General features: G+C 37.8%; 1 protein-coding gene across 1 annotated transcript in view; it reads left to right on the forward strand.

The window, feature by feature from the left end:
- Window positions 1–23,608, forward strand: part of LOC139734042 (ras-related protein Rab-7a-like) — a 47,244-nt gene that overhangs the window by 13,155 nt on the left and 10,481 nt on the right. Inside the window, exon 2 of the mRNA XM_071644849.1 lies at window positions 22,494–22,575. Coding sequence (XP_071500950.1) covers window positions 22,523–22,575 — 53 coding nt within the window. The 5' untranslated portion in view covers window positions 22,494–22,522. The remainder of the gene's footprint in view (window positions 1–22,493; window positions 22,576–23,608) is intronic.

Below are 23,608 nucleotides of genomic sequence, written 5' to 3' on the forward strand. Positions count from 1 at the left end.
TCACCCCTACACAAGAGTGGAAGAGTCGAGAACAAAGGAGAGGGTAGCATGTGGCCAAAGCAGCATCAGCTAACCTATCACTTTTTGATTGCTGCTTGTGCCCATACAACCCACTAAGACGTGTCTCCTCCCTTCTTCTTTTGTCAAGGTAAGAAACTTCTTGATACACTATATTCAATTATATTTCTACTTGTATGTATGATACATAGTCAATGGTGAAAGATGTGAGTTATAAGTGTGATTGTGTCAATTTGTAATAATGAATTACAGCTTGAATGACGGGCGATATAAATAAATTAGAGAACTTATGTAGAGAGATTTTGGGTGTGTTAATACATGGTAACTTGTTCTGAGTATGTCTCTGCTCACTCAATCCATCGGTGTCATAAGTGACTCTTAAAGTTTAAAGTATTAAATGAGGGAAATATCTCAAAGAAGGTATTCTAAAAAAGGAAGACTTGTTGGTATCAAGATTTGCAGAAGAATACACATGACTATAATATGTGCATTCTAGTGATATGTTTCATATCGGATTCACCTATATATTTATATATTCTGTACATAACCATGTATATAAATATTCATCCATGTTCCTGTTAGTTTGGAGACCAATATATGTAGTTGCTGGAGTTAGTACAGCAATAGAGTTAACATAGGCTGGGAATAGCTATGAGACAAAGATGTGAACGTGTTTGGTGTATACTGTGGGAACAGGCCAGGGGAGTTATATAGCAAAGGAAGTGGAAACAAAGCCTGATGCAGATTAATCTGTATGCCTGCTCCCCCTGCACCACCTTCCATTCAATATCCAGTAGATGAGAACAAAGCCAGCAAAGTGTGTGTGTGCAACAGGGTAGAGTGAGGGCAGAAATTAGTACCTTAATACCCCTACCCCTTGCATTCAGTATCTTTGGTCTGTGTAAACACATTTGTTAAGACAAAACAAAGGTAGCAGCATGCTCCTTACAGGGGAGGCGCACTTAATGTAAGGTGTGAATTAGATGTTCTCTATAGTGATGCTGTCCAGCTAGAATAAAGGGATAAGCTGGGGTTGATAGAAACTCTGGCAGAGCTTGTCTCCAGCCACACGCTAGTCTTACAATCTAGACCCATTAAGATTGTTTAGTAGTATGATATATAATGTGGATGTTGCAGTTGTCTCAAATATAATTATTTGAATGCATAATTTAAAAGAAGGAGTATTCTGTGTTTAGTTTAAGTAGAATGAATGTATGTCTGTATATATAGTGTATTAAAGGTTTTATAAATGAGAATAAACAGTTTATGGACACAGGGTCTGAAACATACACTATTCAGTACTGTACCAAGGAATGAGGTAAACTTGCTGGCACAGAGTTTGCAGACAAATTCTTTGTCTTTGAACTTGCCAAAGAAGAGTAGAGTTTTCCTTGCTTTTTCCACTTGTTCCTAACTTTTAAAGAAATTGCACTTCCCTTGGGAAATGGTACTTGAAATTAGATTGAGTACAGCTATCTTGATATTTTGTGTTCAATACTATACATGAACATGATGCAAGGGACGGAATAATATCGAGGTGAATATGTTAAATAGTACACAGGTACTAGATTCTTTCTATATACAATTTATATCATTCTGCTCACAGAGCTGAGTATTAGATGTATTGGGTGAAGTTATTATTGGTATAGTTGTTTAGTAGCATTGCATATTATTGACTAGATTAGTAGATTTATTAACAGAATATGATTACCTTATAAGAGAAGTTGTTTGATAAATCATGGTGAACATTCTGTTGGTTCAAAGTGGCAGTGTTGATTAACTCTTTTGGTTGTTTATTAGTGATGATGAGTTGAATTAATACTAAAGCCACATTATGCATTATATGCACCACCATAATTAAGTTTGTATATAGTTTGTTTGATTATTATTGGGAATGACAGGTTAAAAGATTATTGCATTGATATGTTTTACATTTATTTGGATTAGAATAGATCAAAGTGTTATTGCAAAAGGACAGTAATGTTAATTCATTTTTATTAATTAGTTAGTTATCAGTAAATGTTATGTGTGTTGGTTGTATAGATTAGTTTTATTATAGGAGATCACACATACACAGGGTGGTATATCAAATATTGGATATGGAGAATTATTGTTTTAGTATACATTATATATTCACTGTGAGCTGATGCTCCATATGATAACTATGAGAATGTATGAGAAAGAGTTATTGAACGGATAACAGTGAATGATTATGAATAAATGATCACTTTTTGATTGCTGCTTGTGCCCATACAACCCACTAAGACGTGTCTCCTCCCTTCTTCTTTTGTCAAGTTGATTGAGTATCACAGCCCACCCGGCCGCCCCTCGGCGCGGGTGCTACATATGTAAAATAAGTAAGTTTTCATGCGGGAACTTAAGTGTCCGGAAACCCAACCCCCCATTATACTTATACTGTATGTGCGGGACTTCCGCGAGTGCGACGTGCGTAAATGTTTGGGACGAACATCTTCGGACGTCTTGACCGACAAAGGTACGTGAAAAACGCTGAAAAATGATTTTAGTTTTCGAATTTTCGACCCATTTTATAAAACAAATGATGCACAGGATTATTTCGTGGCGTTAGTGGAGGCGTAGCTCACTCTCGGGTATTTACAATGTAGTGCAACATGCACTCGGCTTCGCCTCGTGCATGTTTCACAATTGTAAATACCCTCGAGTGCACCACGCCTACACTAACACACTCTATCCTGTGCATCATTTGTATAACGTTAGATATAAACTTACTGCTCTATCTAGATCTAGGCCTATACAGTGTATGTATTGTTGAAAGTGAATGTGCAATGGAATGATTCACAGTTAGTGAGACGAATACCGGTACACCATCTAGACTATGTATACACTTGTAGGGTGGCACATCCAATTACCGGATGCTTTTTGTGGTGGCTTTGAATTCCGTACTCAGAGGATGCATGAAATTTCAGCTAAAAATAACATCACTTATTCACAGACTCCTGGAAATTACGAATTCAGCCAACTGATGTCAATTGCTTCACTCCAGTTTTTAGAAAATATGCTTCAATCATAACCCTCTCAAAAAGTTGTCTTTTTGCGCGGTGTAAAATCGCATTGTATTACCGGACACGATTTTCGCAATGAAATAATCGACATCTTTCGCACCTAATCCTTACACCAGAATCACAATTTATCCCACAAATCACCGTACACATTCTCACCGAGCGGATGACAAAGAAAAAAATCGGCAAATGAGGCTCGAATTTCGTATTTTACGGTAAAATGTCTGTCTTGAACATTTCGAACAGTTCACAGTTACTTCTAGTTTACGTGCTTTGTCCATGGGAGCTGCACGCGCGGGTGATGAGTTGCGGGCCCCTTAGCGCACAACTATTCCGCATCGTTCGCGTTTGAGGACGATACATGTAGCTACAAATTTCCGACATTGATCAGTGAACTTTTTGGTTCTATTAGAATCTTCAGCATTTTTCCTGTATGTGAGTGGGATTTCATAGAATTTCAGTCGCGAAATGTGATTCAAACATGCCTACAAGTACTAACTATGATGAGGTGCGGGTCACTCAACCATAAATTTGAGGTAAAATGTGAATTTTTTCATGTTTTTACATTTTTATGTGGCGTTTTTTGCGATTTCGGTGCACACAAAGTTCTGTGAGGCTAATCTATGAAGTCTCGCGCGTACAGAATGTCATTAGTACGCAAAAATGTGCGTGTCCGGTAATACCATGCGTCCAGTAATACATTGTACCATGCTTGCCCCTATCAGTAAATCTAAATGGTACATACACAGATGGTTAATTGTTCAGGTTCATCAGATCCACAGTTTAATAGGGTTTGATAATACATTATTTGTATAGACTCTAACCGTTAGTCCAGACATGATTGTAAATGCCTTTATAACGGACAGTGAGTGGTGTGTGGGGTGGTACAGTATTGCCATTCGTTTTAATAGAAACCTTGAAATGTGTGAAATGTGGTACGAAAGAGTAGACATGTACTAGTAGGGGCAAGCATGGTGTCACCGGACACCATGGTATTACCGGACACGCACATTTTTGCGTACTAATGACATTCTGTACGCGCGAGACTTCGTAGATTAGCCTCACAGAACTTTGTGTGGACCGAAATCGCAAAAAACGCGACATAAAAATGTAAAAGCACGAAAAAATTCACATTTTACCTCAAATTTAGATAGTTGAGTGACCCGCATGTCGTCATACACTGTAGTTAATATTTATGCATGTTTGAATCACATTTCACGACTGAAATTCTATGAAATCCCGCTCATATACAGGAAAAATGCTGAAGATTCCAATAGAACCAAAAGTTCACTGATTGATATCGGAAATTTGTAGCTATCGTCCTCAAACGCAAACGATGCGGAATAGTTGTGCGCTAAGGGGCCCGCAACACGTCACCTGCGCGTGCAGCTCCCATACTGTAGACAAAGCAAGTAAACTAGAAGTAGAGTCTAACCAGTTGTTGATTTTTCACAAGGTTCTATTGCATGAACTGTTCGAAATGTTCAAGACAGACATTTTACCGTATAATACGAAATTTGAGCCTCATTTGCCGATTTTTTCTTTGTCATCCGCTTGGTGAGAATGTGTACGGTGATTTGTGGTGGATAAATTGTGATTCTGGTGCAAGGATTAGGTGCGAAAGATGTCGATTATTTCATTGCGAAAATCTTGTCTGGTAATACAATGCGATTTTGCACCGCGCAAAAAGACAACTTTTTTAGAGGGGTATGTTGAAGCATATTTTCTAAAAACTGGAGCGAACAATCGACATAAGTTGGCTGAATTCGTAATTTCCAAGAGTCTGTGAATAAGACATTAAGTGGTGTTATTTTTCGCCGAAATTTCATCCTCTGAGTACAGAATTCAAAGCCATGAAAAAAAGCTTGCGGTAATTGGATGTACCACCCTATTATTAGTTTTCAGGCACAATCTTTCGGTCTTGGGCAAGGCAGTTTAGGGAAAAACAACCACACGCGTGTGTCTTTACCATCCAGCCACACGCATGGGGTTTTGACCCGTTGAGTATACTCTGGCAGGTGTTTATGTGAAATGCGTGCTGGCTAGACACATTGTACGCGGGTGCAATGCATTGTAGTTTTTGTACTGTGTTATGTGATGAAAACAGCACTGTTTTTATTTTATTTTTTTCTGGTACATTCTGGACAACTTTATTTTCTGGTACATTCTGGACAACTTTATTTTCTTCAGATTGTTTCAAATTTATACTTGTCTTTTTCTTCCTTTTTTTTTTCCGCTTTTGTCACATATGTTTAATCTGTTTTTTGTTAATACAGTGGACTCCTAATGAATTTCTTGGGACCGGCAGTTTTCTTGCGTTATTAATATCAAATTTTCGCTATAACCGAACAAATGGACAATAAAAAAAAAAATGGAGCGAATAATGCTGAGGCCTGAATTTTTACATCGTTGTATTATAAACTGGACTTTGTTATGACAGTGTTCGTTTTAACGGGAGTGCACCGTAACCACAAGTTTTCTCACAAAGATCTACAACTTCCCAACCAAATGCTAGCCTCGGGTTTGTTGTTATCCCACCATCGACAGCCAGCAGCCAGCCAGCCAGCCAGTTGCACTGGCTTAACTGTCAGGGGTGCATCATAGTGGCTTGGTCGATGATGACAGTGCTACCTCATTTACTCTGCACGGTACGGTTTGCTGTACATACATGTACAACTACGAGTAGTACTCGTACACAGTAGTATGTGGAGTATGCACACTTTGGGATAGTTGCGACATTATACATTATGTGCAGGCCAGCCCCAGCGCAGCCGCCAGGGTGGCCCGCCCGCCCCACTGCAAACACAAAGGTTATCAACCAAAGTCCTGATATACATGTACAAGACTTCATCATAGTGTTGCAATTTATCCTGATTAATCCAAAATGCAATCTACCAGTCAGTTGTAGGGTCTATTTAAAAAAAAAAAAAAGTAGGATAATAAAGTTGTCTAGAACTTTAGAAAGTATATTTAGGGTTTTTTCACCTGATCCATGTAAGGTATGGACATGTATGCAGCTTCTTCATGTGTGTGTGTGAATATTGTACAACCAGTCTATACTCTATAAATGCCATGCCTACAACCACACGTGTAAGGTTGGATGGTGAAAAGACACTTGCGGTGTGGTTGTACATTGCCTAAAAGTAGACATGGGGCCATGAACATGGTGACAGACTAGAGTCAGAGAGTCAAGTATCATTCCTGTTTGTGACATGGTGCTTATTTGCAGCAGGGGCCAATTCATTTGTTGATGAAAAGGTGAGAGTAGTCACTGTCACTTCCCATACATAACACTTGAGAGTATTGAAAAACAGTATACAAATAATGACTGCTATGAGGGGCACATTTAAAATTATGGGCCCAAGGTGATGTGAAAACCGTAAATATGGTTACGGTTTTCACATCACCGAGGGCCTACATAATTATACCCCCGCCAAACGAAGTTTGAAGGGGGTATATAGGAATCAGCGGACGGTCGGTCGGGCGGTCGGGCGGTCGGGCGGTCGGTCGGGCGGTCGGTCCGTTGCAAATCTTGCGTCGCGAACTACTTCCTCAGTTTTCAACCGATTCCCATAAAACTTGGCACAGATGTGTGCCTTGGGTTGTAGATGTGCAAGACGGTCAATTCCATTGTGACTTATGGGACAAAGTGACAATTTTCGGCAATTTCAAACCAGTATTTTGAGAAAATAGTTGCATCAAGTGCATTTTTCTCAGTTCATGGTTAGATCCATCATATCACAGTTTATGAAAACACCATACTTAGTTTGAATAGTATCATCGCATTACATACAGCAACGAAAAATTGCTGCGTGACTTATGGGACATGTGAGGACCACGGTTTTTCACATGGGAAAGTAAGTTCTGAAATATTCTTACACACAGAGTCTCTGGAAAGATATTTTCTTTCCTGAATGTAGCAAAGGGTTGGTGCTTACCCTGAGCCACGTGGTATGAATATCTACTCATTGGTACAGTAGCAGGATAGGGAAAACCAGTGTGACTGATGGGACACAAAAACGTGACTTATGGGACGCTATCAACTACCACATTTTGAGATTGAGAGAATAATATTTACTGATGCCGGAACAAGTTCTAGAACATCATAACACCAATCTATGACCAAAGAACATTCAGAAAATAAGCCATCTGAGAATTACACAAGCTGTATTATGGTCATAGTAGTGTATCAGAAATGATAGATAAATTCTGCAAAAATTGGCAGTTTTCATGAAAAATGAAGGTTTTTAGGACATAACTCCACTCCACCTTCACCAATGTTCACAAATGAGGTATCAAAATATCCGTTGTGAAAGGCTGCTTTGAGTAAACAATACCAGATCATCTAATTAAGCTTCATTAATCATCTATACTCAATAGTTCGATTTTCATAAAATGCAACCTTTCCGTGGAATTGACCAGACGTATTTTTTGACAGTACCCAAAAGTACGTTGCCATGGTAACGGCATATTATGGGCAAAAATGGGTACAAATCTTGCGTCGCGAACTCCTCCCACAGTTTTTGATAAATTTTTATGAAATTAGGTACAGATGTTCATCTGAATATGTTAATGTGCAAGACACATATTTCCGCAGTGGTAAAAAGTGCGTTGCCATGGTAACGGCATGTTATTGGTAAAATATAGGGCAAAATGCTTCATGGCAAAACTGCTTCATCAGTGTTCTTCCAATTCTCATGGAATTCATATTGAATGTTTGTCTTAGGATATAGGTCAGCATGACACATTTCTTGACAGTGACAAAAAGTATGTTGCCATGGTAACAGCTCACATATTATGAGCCAAAATGATGGAAAATTTTGTGTTGCAAACTACTTCCTCAGTTTTTGCCCAATTTCCATGAAACTTGGTACAGATGTGTGCCTTTGGTTGTAGATGTGCAAGACGCATTTTTCGACAGTACCCGAAAGTACGTTGCCATGGTAACGGCATATTAATGGCAAAAGATCAAGGAAAGATCTTGCGGATTTAACTACTTCCTCAGTTTTTTGACCAAAGCTTATGAAATGTTGTTTTGACCAAAGCTTGTGAAATGTTGTTTGGCGGGGGTATAACCAGTCGCTGTAGCGACATTTCTAGTTTTAACTCTACCCCGAATAGCAAGCAGTCATTATTTGTTTTATATACCGAAAATATAGATTCCGATATATAGATACCGAAAATATAGATTCTAGTCTCTTTTACAGCACTCGTAATCAATGCTGATCGACAGCGTGGCGGTCGTATCATTGGTGCGTACAGTGATGTGTACAGTGTACGTTACGTGTACTATGGGGTTGCGATTGTCTCCAAACCAGTCCGCTAGTCTCTTTTACAGCACACTGATTGAATGCGCGGCGGTCGTATCATTGGTGCGTACATATGAGGGATCTACGTGTACGGGTCGCGACTGTCTCTAAAACCTATTTACTAACTGTGCCCGGGCTGCGGTCACAGTAACTAAAAAATAGGGCACAGTTATTTTCCTGACTCCCCTTTTAACCAATCAGATGAGAGGATTCTAGAAATGAGGTATATAATATGTAATATAGTAACTCATTTTTTTTTTTTTTACACTGTATATACTTACAATGTAGCAGGACTATGCATACTGGATACTCTTCAGCTGTTTTATTGGCAAATGATATTTCCGCTGCCACAAATAGGCACCCTATCACAAACAGGGATGATTTCTTTAAGTAGGGCTGCACACTAATCCATTTTTTTTTTTTTTACTGGTCCGACCTGTCTGTCCGACCAGTAGGTGGTCCATTTTGATGGTCCATTCCTTAAAAAGATACTAGTTTGACAGTAATTTTTAGCCGGTCCTGGACCATCAGACTTGCAGGGTATTTAACCCGATAAAGTGGTCCTGTCTTAGTACATGGTGTACATCCTACTGGACCCTCGGGAAGACCAATATTGCAGCTGAATATGCGCTAACCAGCCATCTTGTCAGATGGAAATTAAACAAACAAACAAATAGTTTCAGATATTAACCTACTTAGTGATACATTCAGGCTTTTCACATGTTTTCTTACAACAAAAACAACAAATATCAGGCAGGCAGGGGGCCCAATAGGGCTTATGCCGAAAGGGTGGGTTGGGTGGTGGCGCGTCGCGTTAATGGGAATACCACCCTTCGTCCAAAGCCCCCTCAGTTTTGCCGAAAGGGTGCGTTGGGAGCGTTGGGTCGCGTCGCGTTGACTGGAACCCCACCCTTCGTCCGAAGCGCCCCCGGTTTTGCTGAAAGGGTGCGTTGGTACTTTTTCTCATGTGATATTAAAAGACAAGTTTTGAATTTATATTTAACCTTCAAACAACCATTTCAAAGAGGCTATCGTCCGGATCGGTTTACACTCTATTACCACTTGGTCTACAGCCAGTTGGTCTAATAGACTGTTTGATATCAGTTGGTCTAATAACCAGTTGGTCTACATGTAGTCATCATTTCGTCCAATTGCTGTTTGGTCAAATTGTTATTTGGTTTAATTGCTATTTGGTCTACAGTCAATTTGTCTAATAAGAGCCATTTGGTCTATTTTTGGTCTAATACCAATTTATATCATCAAATACCAATTTGGTCTATTATAATTTGGTCTAATTCCATTTCATCTAATCATCAAATGGTCTAAAATAAAACCAAATTTGTCCAATATAAATTTGGTGTACACATCATTGATTTTGGTCCATTGCCCAGTTGGTCTAGCCTCTGTCTATCATCATTTAGTCTACACCTATTTAGTCTAATAACCATTGATCTTATTGTCATTTGGTCTAATAGCCAGCCTCCTGGTCTAATCAGGTACCATTTGGTCCAATCATCGTTTCGTCTATATGACCAACTGGGCTATTTTTTATTTATTTATTTTTTTTTTTTTTGGGGGGGGCCCTTTTTCTAGGCTTGTGCCGAAAGGGTAGGTTGGGTGGTGGAGCGTCGCGCTAATGGGAACACCACCCTTTATTGTAATTGAACCAAATAACAATTAGACCAAACAGTAATTGGACGAAATGATGACTAGACCAACTGGTTATTAGACCAACTGAAATTAAACATTCTATTAGACCAACTGGCTGTAGACCAAGTGGTAATAGAGTGTAAACCGATCCGGACGATAGCCTCTTTGAAATGGTTGTTTGAAGGTTAAATATAAATTCAAAACTTGTCTTTTAATATTACATGAGAAAAAGTACCAACGCACCCTTTCGGCAAAACGGGGGGGGGGGGGGGGGGGGGGGGGGGGGGGGCTTTGGACGAAGGGTGGGGTTCCAGTCAACGCGACGCGACCCAACGCTCCCAACGCACCCTTTCGGCAAAACCGGGGGGGGGGGGGCTTTGGACGAAGGGTGGTGTTCCCATTAACGCGACGCGCCACCACCCAACCCACCCTTTCGGCACAAGCCGGCCCGATAGTACTACTTGTAACACCAATCAATTGCAACTATGCACGACAATTGTGCATCTTTGAATAAGGGGTCAGTGTCCCCTCATTGATCATTTTCAAGAACAGAGTGGACCAGGAATGGGCAAATCAACATTTCAGCTCCACATACATGTTGAAGAAAATGCTGAGAGCACAGAAGAGAGCCAGACAAACAAACAAAAAATAATACTAAAAGAAACGAAAGGATTAGAAGGGATGAGTCTACAGTAGACCACAAGAGCAAAAAGCCTGACTGCTGTGACAATACACATAGTATTCTTTCAAAATCTTGGGTAAAGTGAAAGGTAAAGGGAAATTATATTTTACAGTATTACAAGCTGTATATGGCTCTGATTTTTTAGCGATGATGATGGGTTTCTGAACCTTTACATTGGCAATCATTCCAGAGCCCCCATAAAATGTGCCTGATTTTTCATCAAAACTACAGTGCAATATATGCTATTGGCAGGAATGCTGAAATTAATTATATCCTGGCATGAATCTGAACGTTAAAAGATGGAAGCGAGGATGATGATTTGGGAACATGTACCCTTATAGTGTAAAGTTGGAATTAGGTCCCTTTCAATGCTTAACTCGGAGATAGCCATTACAGGATAAAACTGTCCACTGATAAAAACACCAAATTTGGAGAGATATCCCTGAGGACCTACTCATTGATATTAGAATAGGAGCCCTCTGGAATTTGTTTTTATTTGTTTATTTTTATGGTACGCTGTATCAATGCTGAATTTCATTGTCCAGAAGTTTTAGCAGGCATGAACCTTTCATAAATTTCGCAAGGAGCCAGGATTCATGAAAGCCAAATGTGCGCGGTTCTACACAATGCCCTGAATGCCTGTAGCAGTTAGCGGAAGTTTTTGTACCGCAAAAACGGTCATTGGCTCCAATTCGCGAAAGCTTTATGCCGTGAAAGTACAAATAACACTGTATTTATGAATCTGAAAAAGTATAGTAATAGAAAAAAGTTGCAGATTTGTTGTAGATTGTCAGATTTTTCATGGAAATGAAAATATTTATCAAATCTTGAATTCCATGATCAAGAAAGTATAATATTTGAAACAGAGAGATGATTGAATTAATAACCAGTTTGTACTTAGAAAATGCTTTTGAGGTACGTGACGAACAAGTATAATTATGTAGGCTTACTACAACTAGGTATTCTCACTTCAGAGTTACGTATGGGGCTTTGGAACATTTTCTTGTGTGTGTGTGTGTGTGTGTGTGTGTGTGTGTGTGTTTGGGGGGGGGGACTTTGGACTGTTGATGAGGGGATCGTCAGGGGTAAGTGATTTCCCCCTTCCCAAACATTCCAGAAAAGATTTCCAAGCCCCTTTGATATACAGGCTGTATATTGTATACAGTACGTAACTCTGAACTGAGAATAAGTTACACCATGGAGCTGCCTTCAGTGTACTACACACATGGACTATTGACAGAGGGTTTTTTCTTTGATCTGACCTGCATCACCGCCACCTGATTATGTGCATCTTGATGAGTACATTCAGATGTTTGGACAATGACGATTGTGTTCTCGTTTATTGTCACTGACCAAAGAACCGTTTCCCTCATTTCAATTTTATTACGCCGAGGTACCTTTTCAGACTTACAATAGGGAGCAGCGAACCTCAAGTCATAACAAATTTCCTGTCACAAAATTAGTAATGACTGAAGTGGACGCTTGTGGATGGGCATGTAAGTTTGCGTAATGGTATTAAAGACATACCATGTCGCTGTACGTGTCATCTACAATTACTGTCCATGTTATACTCAGACATAATGTGCGAAAAATGGGAAAAGTTAGATTTGTTTTCTCTCATTTATGCATTTTGCAAATGAAATTAACTGAGTGATGATTTCCCAATGTATACTAGAACTGCACAGAGTATGCATTTGTCTTCTGCACATTTAGTTTTTTAGATATCTCAAAGCACTGTCTTGTTCTTACTCCAGGCTGGCTGTCGAGGATGCACGATGAGATCAAAGCAGGAGAGCATCTTTAAAATGTTAATATTGTGACATTGTTTACAGAAACAGGTGTTTGAATTAATAAACAAGTGATGTACTGTATGTATGTCCATGTTTGGTAGGTCCATTGTCCATCGTCCATGGTCATACTGCAGTTGCACTTCAGCAGCATTACTATTTAACTCGGTAATTTATTCAACCACTTTCATGTTTCAAATGCTTTAATAGTTGATCATGGAATTCAAGATTAGGTTCATGTTTTCCAGGTCCATGAAAAATGGGGAAAAAAAAAACAATTACAACAAATCTGAACCTCTTTTTATGCCTCCGCCACAAAGTGGTGCCGGAGGCATTATGTTTTCGGGTTGTCCGTCCTTCCGTCCGTCCGTCCGTAATGAATTTTGTGGCAAGCGTAACTAAAAAACCTTTTGAGGTATCATCCTAATGAAACTTGGTATGTATGTGTATTAGGTGGTGAAGTTGTGCCTATCAACTTTTAGGTGCACATGTTCAAGGTCAAAGGTTATAAGGTCAAGGTCAAATACATAAAATTTCACTATTTCCTCCATATCTATGCATTGCCTGAAGATATTTTCTTGAAACTTAGTGTCTTCATGTATTATCCAATTAAGATTCCCTGGTGAAAGTTTTGGGTCATGAGGTCAAAGGTCAAAAGGTCAAGTAAAAATGTTACAATTTCACTTTTTTCTCTGTATCTTGGAAATTGTTCAAGGTATCTTCATGGAACATAGTATATGTGCATGTACTGACTGGCAGTGGTTATCTAGGGAATTTGGTGTTCATGGGGTCAAAGGTCAAGGGCAATACTTCAAAATTTTAATATTTCCCTTATATTTATGCAATTGATGCCAGCAGGATTATCTTTTTTTTTAAAACTTGGTGTATGCATGTATAACCCAATAGAGATTCTCTAAGATTTTTTTTTTTTTGTTGCCAAGAAGTTCTAAGGTCAAAAGGTCAAAGATCAAGTGAAAGTGCTGAACTTACATCTTTCTCCATATATCTCGGTAGTGGCTCAAGTTATCTTGAAACTTAGTACATATGTTCTGCCTGACAGTGATTCTCTTATAAATCTTAGGGTCAAAGGCCTGATGAAAATTATAACAATTTACTGCTCAATACAGAAATTGCACTTTTTCTATATACCTTGAAAATTACTCAATGCATAAACTTATGAAAGGGTCAAAGTCAAGTTAAAGTTCTTAAATCCCCTAATACGTGCTCTCCTATTCATCCAATTAAACATACATCAAGGAAGGTGAACATTCAACACATTTGTGACAAACATGTCATTTTAATATTTTGCCAATTTTTTGAAAATATAATCACACATTGTCCACATGTACTATAGACCTATTAGGAGAATCATGCATTATGGCGGAGGCATACCAGTCGCCATCGCGACATTTCTAGTCTGTTAACGTGCTCCCTCAGATACATGAAAATACAGTCTTACTTTCATGACATAAAGGTTTCGCCACTTACCCCAAAATAATGTGGATCAGTGGATGTATACTGTATACGCTATATATTTCGCGGGGGTTTTATTTTCGCGAATTTCGCGAGTCGGGAGCTATTCGTGAAATTAACAACACGCGAAAATATTACCTTCCAAAATGAATCCCTTGCTTTGATGATACAAATATTTCAGTACTAGTATACTATGTCACGGCTTACCGAACAGACCATACTGGCTAAGCTTGTTTACGCTCGTCCACGTCTACTTACGAATACTGTAGAGAGCCAATCCATTATCACAAGGGGACCACTCGTCAGAAATCTAGCGCGATGGAATTAACCACTTCAAAAATTTTGAATTCTAACTTACTAGTTTGCAGAGTTTGGTAAGTTTTTTTCATGCAGTGTATAACTAGTATCATTCTTATTTGCTAGTAAGTTGAAAATTCACACTTTCTTTGCCACTTCATATTTTCTCTGGTCCCCCAATCGCGAATTTAACCACTCGTGAAAATGTGTGACAGCGGCAATTCGCGAAAATTTATGTACGCGAAAATTATAGCGTATACAGTACTTGTACACAATGTAGCACTATAAGCAGAACAGATCAATAAGTTTGAGGAAAATCAGACAATTTGTTCAAAGAAATGTGAATTATGCTTTGGTGTTGCTTTCAGTGGATATAAAGACTACAGCAGTTGTATGTAATGTTATTGGATACATTTGTAGATGTGGAACTGATAAAGAAAACAGATAAATTTCCACATGTATACATGTACATGTACATGACCATTGTGTCCTCATATATCTCTAGCATAATAAGGGAGCCTTTAACCTTCAGAAGTACAGCGAATGATATTGCCCTCTTACTATCAGTTGTACGTTTACATTATATACAGTGTACATGTTAGTGACAAGTCAAGGGAATGTGTACTTAATAAAGTATGAATTTCTTAAAAATTGTCACTATTTGCTCTTCATTGTTGCTTTTATGGAGCTTTACATGTATGGCGATTCTGATATATGCAGGTAGTAAGTCCAGTCGAACAGATTTAATCCACATCCTTTTTTAATGAGATTTGCATTTTAAACTAATTACAGACTAATTACAGTGTACCTTTACCTGAAAGATAAAGAAGAGGTACAAGATGCATGGTCATTGCTCAGACTTCGGTGCCCAGACAAAGTTCCAAACCAGATACAGAGCTCTGTACTTCTGCTTGTCGAGCTTACAGAGCTGTATTTGGGTAATTCCATGAAGTTGGGGCACAAAGTGTTACATTTTAGCATAACTCAATACTAATTATGCTATACATATACACTGTATTGTTTATAGGCTTTACATTTGTATTGAGACCATACATTTTCCTGGAAATTTTGTGCCATTCAGACTCAATTTTTATGAAGTTATTTTTAAAAAATGTAACGGTGTCCTGTAGCATCGTGACGTGTCCATGTAGCATCGTGATAGTTAAAATCTGGTCCTAAAAGGCAAATTAATGCAATTAGCTTGACCAAAATTTGATATAATATGCATAATTACTCGATTAGTCAGATAGCTAAATATCTTTACTCTCCTTTCCACGGTCTTACTTTTACAAGAAAATTACAAAATGTGTCACTATGCTACGTGGTGTCCACCAAATGTAACAAAAAAGGACACCGCGTAGCATCGTGATACATTTTGTAATTTTCTTTTAAAATTAAAACTGTGTACAGGAAATTTGAGATATTTAGCTATCTGACTAATCTAGTAAATATGCATATTGCATCAAATTTTGGTCAAGCTAATTGCCATAATTTGTCTCTTAAGACCAAATTTTAAAATATCATGATGCTGCATGGACACGTCACGATGCTACAGGACACCGTTACATATTGTTTAATAACTTCATCAAAATTGAGTCTGAATGGCACAAAGTTTCCAAGAAAATGTGTGGCCTCAATGCAAATGTAAAGACTACAAACAATAAATGTATAGCATAATCAATATTGAGTTATGCTGAAATGTATTTTTCAAATTTCACGATGCTACATGGACACTGCCCCAACTTCATGGAATTACCCATTTGCATACGTACACGATTCAAACTGACACGTGTCTGTCGTGTACAACTGTACAGTTGAATTGCAGACCTGGACACTGTAATCTGAAGCAATAGAAGTGACATGTACAACCTGTACACTTAACTTTTATGTTTGAAATGCTGGTAGCTTTCAAATACAAGCTTATTTCTTTTGATTTGTTCTGTTATATTTTTTCTTTTAATCAAAATATCTGATCCATGTGCCTGGCATTATACCATCAAGTCCACTGCGCACAAGGTTTACAAATGTATTTGTGTACAGTATACATTGAATTCTCCATGTAGACTACAGGGTGCAGGTGGTCCACGAGGGTTTGAGCATGTCACTACAACATGCTTGAATTCTTGTGCAACTTTCTCAAAAGCAAGCAAAATACTACATATAGTGTACAACATGCAACATCCTGGAGAATTGGCAACATGCTCAAAATTAAATATGAATCAAACATGAGAAAAACATGTGCAAAACTTGAAAAACATCTGACTACTTTAATAGAATGTTTGTGTGCAAAACGTGGGACAGAGCATAAAACATTAAGCAGCACAATGACCATGAGACAGAGCATCGAACGTACTACATGTAATCAGCACACTGGGAAATAAATTGTGAAATTAATACAACCTATGTACCGTGGTATCATAAACTACTGTACAGTACATGCTGGTGATATGCAATCTGTGCACATATGTACGTGAACAATTTCCACAATCTTCTCACATTCAACGCTTGTAACATCGTGGCTCGACACTAACTTTTTTGTTTGGTGGCCCGATGGGGCCACCAAAATCCTAAATTTCAAATTTTTGGTGGCCCGAGAGAAAAATTTGGTGTCCCGAAAAAAAAAACACAATAAAAAACATTAAAAGTCCTTTTTTTATGAGTCAAATATTTAAGTTTTATGATAGTAAGAATTAGAAGTTGGACATATCTACTCATAAATAAACTTCAACAAACTTGCAACACTCACTCTCAGGCACTCATTCAGTCCTTTTCATCCATCCTTTAAACAAATTTAACTGCTAATTTCCGGCGCAAAAAGTTACGAATTTATTGACATACTTTTCAAAAAATGTTGGTGGCCCGAGGCGGGCCACCAAATATGCCCTATTTGGAAATTTGGTGGCCCGACTTTCATTTTTGGTGGCCCCGGGCCACCGGGCCACCGTTAGTGTCGAGCCCTGAACATGCTCAAATTTCAAGTTGTAGACCACCCTTGACTAGCTTCATGTAATTACTGTACATGAATCATGTACAAATACAATGTATATTGTATATTGTAAACAAGGAATGTTTGCGTGCATTTAAATTTTGCAAATTTAGCGAACACCAATATTTGCGAAATTAAAATTCATATGGAAGTTTTTAGTGTACACTATACAAGTGTATGTGTTGAACGCCAGTGGCAAACAAAACAAAATTTCATGCCTCGGAAAAGGCCGTTGGCTCCAATTCACAAAATGTCATGCTGTGAATATATCATGTTTTACAGACAGTACCTGTACAATGTATGTGGGCATTTCCGTGAGTTGTGCGACATGACCACCAAAATTTTACCCGCATATTTCAGGACAACTGATAATCTTACTTTGTTAGCCATAGTTTGAAGTGTGTGAAACCAACTTTACCTTTAAGAAAAGTTCCCTTTTGTGCATTTTTATACCTTTTGAAACCAGAAAGCATTTTTTGACTTAAAAATCCCTAAAAATGCATTTTTGTTGCTCTTTGTGATTATTTTTTATATTTGAGGCTCAAATCAAACTTTGTTTGGTTTTACAAATCAAAAATATATTAATCTAGCAGTAAATAAAGTGGAGACCTTGATATAAGATATGTTCTTCGGACATCAGCGTGCTCTTACATAGCTCGAGAAGCTGCTGTAACGTGAGTTACCGAAACATGAACTTTTTAACCTAGCAATTTTACTATGCCCAACTGAGACATGGTATTTTGGATTATCAAATAACTATGCAGCACACATCCAAGAAATATGATGAGACTTATAGTCTTTGCTTCAAATTCTCATAACAGAGGTCTTAAAATTGTAACGTGAGTTACCGTGTAACGTGAGTTACCACAGTAACGTGAGTTACCGACATGATTTTTCTTTAATACCAAGAAATGATATGAAGGTTGTGATTGTAAGTAACCAATGAGTACATGATTACTGAACTCTTATATTAAGATTCTATTTCCAGTAGATTGTTATTCTCTTGGTCTCTCTCTCTATCACCAAACCAACTGGTCTACATGTACAATGTATTAATTACACATGTTCATCACATGTGCTTCAACAGGTTCCATATTTACTATTTGATATTACAGTGCATGTATACTGATCTGTTACGAAAGTTGTTAAAAGACATTTCCTCTAAAGCTGCATGGACCTTGTTCCAGCAAATTATCAAAATTTTGTGATAACTATTAATACCCTTCTGATTGGGATAATCACTGCATGATTACTCTTGAAAAGTTCTTGTTTTTGTAATTCAAGTGATTACTATTTGACATTTCATAGTTTATACCTACCTGTATAGACCAAAGCCATTGTTTATGAGGCTGAAACATTTACATGTGAACAGAATTTTAAGATTCGAGCTCGCTTCCTGCTGTTTTTTTTTTTTCTGAGGTTTTTGAGAACTGAACATTGTGAATTTGACACGCTTATGTGTTTTATACTATTCTACTCTGAGGTTTTAGCTATATTGTTGCAAAATCCTACAATGAAACTTTTCCATGTTTACTATTATTTACAGTGTACTTTACATGCTGATCTATTACCAAAAACTTGTTGAATGTGAACCTCATTATCAGACATTTTCTTTAAGAGCTGGACAGTCATGTACCTTAAAGCAAACTATCAACATTTTGTGATATTAGTTAGCCTCCTGATCACAAAATATTTACTATTCATGTTTTTCATTGGAATTTACTGCTTCCAGCCTGCTTGATTACTCTAGAAAATACTGGTATACTTTTTACATGTATACATGTACAATTTGAATAATGGCTACTTGACATTTCATAGACCAAAGCCATTGTTTTTTAAGGCTTAAACATTTATGAACATGTTTTATTAAACTGATCAATACTGGTAGCAGATAACTAAAATTTATCTGCAGTTTCTGTAATTCAAGTCTAATTTCTGTATCATTTGAGTATAAGAATTTGTAAACAAATCAAACATACAAACAACTGATTATTGAGTAATTCAAACAATTATCAAATAATTGGAATATAAATTGCATTGTTTAAAAGTTAAAAGTCATTTCTGAACCTTTAAACTCTCCACAGACTACATGTACAGGTCTCTAGTCTCGTGACTCAGTGTATTAAATGGAATAGTTTATGGATGACTTGTTTTTATCTAGATAGCCTGAAATCCATTTAAATCTAGTAAAATATAAAAACAATCAAATCAAATTCTCGATTAAACCCTCAATTTCTGATGCATTTGTTAACTGGAAAAGAGTGTAATTTAATGAAATAGACTCTGTTTCATATCATTTTGTTGAATACAATTTTTGTCTCAGTACAAATGAAAGCTTTGAAAACGACTCAATCAAAAATGAAATTTATCTTCAAGTTGGTATTCTAAATGTAAAGTTTCCTGCCTTTTGGTAATCTCATGGATAAAATGGGATTAATTACTGTCAGATCAATGTTCAAATCAATTTAGATTCTTTATTCATGGAGTTTGTTTGTGAAAAAAAAAGTTGTCTTGGTAAGTTTTCTTTGGATTATTAAGACAAAAAATCGTCTTGTGATCATGTGGACAAACTGTAACGTGAGTTACCGTAACGTGAGTTACCGCTTCACATGACGATACCTGGAGAATGTAAGACAATTTGAATCTTTACCATACTCGGTGATGTATGTTGTTAGTCCATGACTTTGACACAATAGACTTTAAAGTCTCTCTGTTTCTTGTTTGAGGAAACTTTTGAATATAAGACATGCCAAATTTTTGCATGTCCAAATTATGTAACGTGAGTTACCGACATTTGTAGTGTTTTTTCTCATAGTTCTCATAAGAGTCTGTGGATGTAATGTTGCTGTGAGGTAGAATGGAGGTGCATGATACTCATTCACATGTAGTAACTCATATCACTTATTAGGTTTTAAGGATATTGATCTCAACGACCTAATTTTTAGTTCAAAATGTAACGTGAGTTACCGTGGAAATGCCCATGTACATGTACAGTATTTATCTTATTATCTTTTTTTTTGAATGTTGTGTCATTTGAGAGTGACAGTCTTTTCCATTGTTTGCTATTAACTGCTGCATGAGCAGCGTACATGTTATCTGTAAGGAAATTACAATGTACTCACGTAGTCACATGATAATGCAAAAATTCCACGCAGAAGAAAACCACCACCTACGTCAAAATTTAAGTCATCATTTTCACTCAGGGTCATATGCCAGATCAGTGTAAACAGAGCAAAGTTCAGCATGATGATATAAACAATGGCATTGTTCAGAAGTCCCATGATTCTGAGAATGTTGGACAGTTAGCCAGCTTTAATAGTGTAGCTGAATATGGGCTATCCAGCCATCTTCATAGATGATGGAAAATGAACAAGAACAAGAACAAGAACATTTTATTAGGGTAGGCTGTTCATTTGTCTTGCTGGCTAGAATTGCTGTACTTGTCCTTCAAAAATCCTTTTTCTACTAGTCCTGAAAATTCTTCATAGGAACATTCAATCCTACTGTTGAAGCTGAGGATGTATGTATTGCTGGAGAGTGCATGATGTGTCTGTACATGTTGTACATAAAATTTACAATGTACTTGACAGAACTAATGAATGCATGCAGACCTGCTGATAATAATTGCTCCCCTCCCCCCCCCCCCCCCCCCCCCCCCCCGTACTTATCAGTGTGATTAATACATGTAGGTTGGTATGCTCCTTCCGTATTTATATTTTTATGTCAACCTTGTTAAAAGATTTTAATCTTCAAAATTGATATGAAAAGTAACTCCAATCTAAACAGTATCTTTGATGATTGCAGAAACCATCTGTGTGCATGAGCTGTCTGAGCTCGAGTGTATTTTCTCTGTGTTTGTTCAACTAATAGTGTTATTTTAAAGGGATGGTATACATGTACAGTAGTTCTGGTTTAGATAAGAATTCAGGTTTTAACTTTTCATGAAATAATGGGAAATTAAAGAGCATAATGATTCAAAGAGCAATTCAAAGTTTACTTCATTCGATGAAAATCAGTTTTGAAATGGCTTAGATGTCTAAAAACCAAATGATCCTAAGCCCTTTTTACACTTGTGTTTCTTAACCCCATACTTTCTCTGACCCAGGACTATCGTTAGTCCCGTACCAATTTTTTCAGCTTTTTACACTCACCAATAAGTCCCGTACTAAGCTCTTGTCCAGGGCTTTACAAGGAGAAAATTGACCTTTTTACACTCGTATTTCTTAGTCCCGTACTTTCCAAACCACATGAATATTCATGATTACACTGTGCACTGTACACGTACATGTACATGTACGCACCGGCAGCACTTGATGACCTCGTTTCTGATTGGTCAGTGGGGGTCGGACTTCGTCTCCGTCGCTTAGCCCCAGATTATTTTTTTTGTTCTGTTTACACTCGCTTGCTTGGCACCGCAATTGCGGTGCTAACCCTGCTATTTTGCAGGGCCAGATAGTACGGGACTATCAGAGGGGCTAGCCCACTTTGGCAAAAACAAACTTGTGTAAACAGAAAGTGGGCCATGAAAAGGAAAGTCCGGTACCAATGTTGGGGCTAAGGCCCCCCCCCCCCCCCCCCCCTTAGCCCCACCGTTGGTACGGGACTAAGCAAAAATTTGCAAGTGTAAAAAGCCCTCTAGGTAATCTAAGGTGGACCCCACCTTTTCCCACTTGTAGTTTCGCTCCATGTGGACACAATAATCAATGAGCTTGTGAGTAAGCCTGAACCTTGCTTCTCGTTTGCTTCTGGGTCAACTCCCAGCTGTGCTATTTTGTACAGGCATATTAAAGGTCATAGCAAAGACTCTGCACTTCTGGTATAAATATCAAGCGGGATTTGCTCGTAAGTTGCATCTTAGAATTTAGGTGCGGGTGTGAATCTGTGTCATGAATTCACGAGTGGAGCTAATCATCAACAGTTGCAGTGTGTAAGTTTTCGACCTAAATTTCAAGTTTAGCAACTGCACATGAACATACAATGTAACTTATGTAATGCTCAGAAGGAAGCCCAAAGCATGCAATGTCTATGCCTATAATAGTTTCACTTTGTATGTTTTTGTTGATTGACAATTATTAACCTAAATCAAGTGAGAGAGGCACAAACCCCAATGTTTGTGTGTGCAACAGCCAGAGCACAACCACCATTTATACACTCTGCACTGCTAGTGCTGTTACATTGTACAGGCCTACAGCTACAATGTATACAATTGTAGGTAATTTTTTTTTTTCTCAATGATGTATGTTCTCTTTGCAGAATAACTACTTGTTTCAAATACTGCCGCCATGACTTCCAGAAAGAAGGTTCTTCTGAAGGTCATTATCCTAGGAGACAGTGGGTAAGTACAATACACATTAATATGTGACCCTGCACCTCAAAACAAACAAAAAATCGCCAGAAATGAATTTTTAGTTAAGACCATATTCTGAAAGAGCAGACTTTAAGCTTTAAAATGATGTATAACTCAAATCAAATGGATTCTCCTAACCTATCTAAATATTGGAAAGAAAGCACAAACTCAGGAAAAGTGTGAACCGAGAAAAGAGGCTCTGAAGTAGTGTCTATTAAACCGTGCTGGCTGTGCGATGAATGGGACAAAAAAACAGGAAGTAAAACACCAGAATAACAACAATGAAGGGATTATCAGATTAAACTGAACTTAAGCATGCCTCATTAGCACACTCTGTCCATAATTACTGCCAAGTTTCAAAGCAGTAGCACTATTCTTTCAAAAGTTATTAGAGTTGAAAGTGAAGAGTGTGGACAAGGTTTTTCAGAAATGAAAAAAGGGATTCTAAAGACACACCTAATCACACTATTCTACCAAAAATGTTCGAGATAAACTGCTAAAAAAGCACACTTTCATGCCCGTTTTATGATACCAAATTTTAGCATAATGTAAAAGAAGACCCGTTTCAGAAAATATGAAAAAGTCAAGTTCGGCTAGGTTGACCCATTTCACTTATTTTCAGTCCTCACGCAAAATCAGTGTGTGCATCTTTATGTTCATTTTGAGGTGCACGGTCACATATGTTGTATGCACTTCATACATTTACATTGTAGGTTTCACTAATACTGTCTTTTATTTATATAATCTTTCAGGAAATTAGGGACACTTTGATTTTCCTGTATGTTAGTATCCCTATGTTTATTCACTTTTGGTTCAAAACTCTTTTGTACCTTTGATTCTAACAGAGATGCCAAGTTCAAAAAACTTTTATGCGTGAGATTTTTATGACTCGGCGTCTCGGTGCATGCGCACGCGAACGAGGAGGGTGTCCCCCTCCCATGATAAGGAGCTTTTTTAAATTATTAGCTCTTAATGATGCGATCGGGTGCATACTTAAGTGACTATTTTTTACTAATTTTGA

Source organism: Diadema antillarum, unplaced genomic scaffold (assembly GCF_040938485.1).
Source record: "Diadema antillarum isolate AM-2024a unplaced genomic scaffold, OU_Dant_1.0 seq00000507_RagTag, whole genome shotgun sequence".
In the NCBI taxonomy this organism is placed as follows: Eukaryota; Metazoa; Echinodermata; class Echinoidea; order Diadematoida; family Diadematidae; genus Diadema; species Diadema antillarum.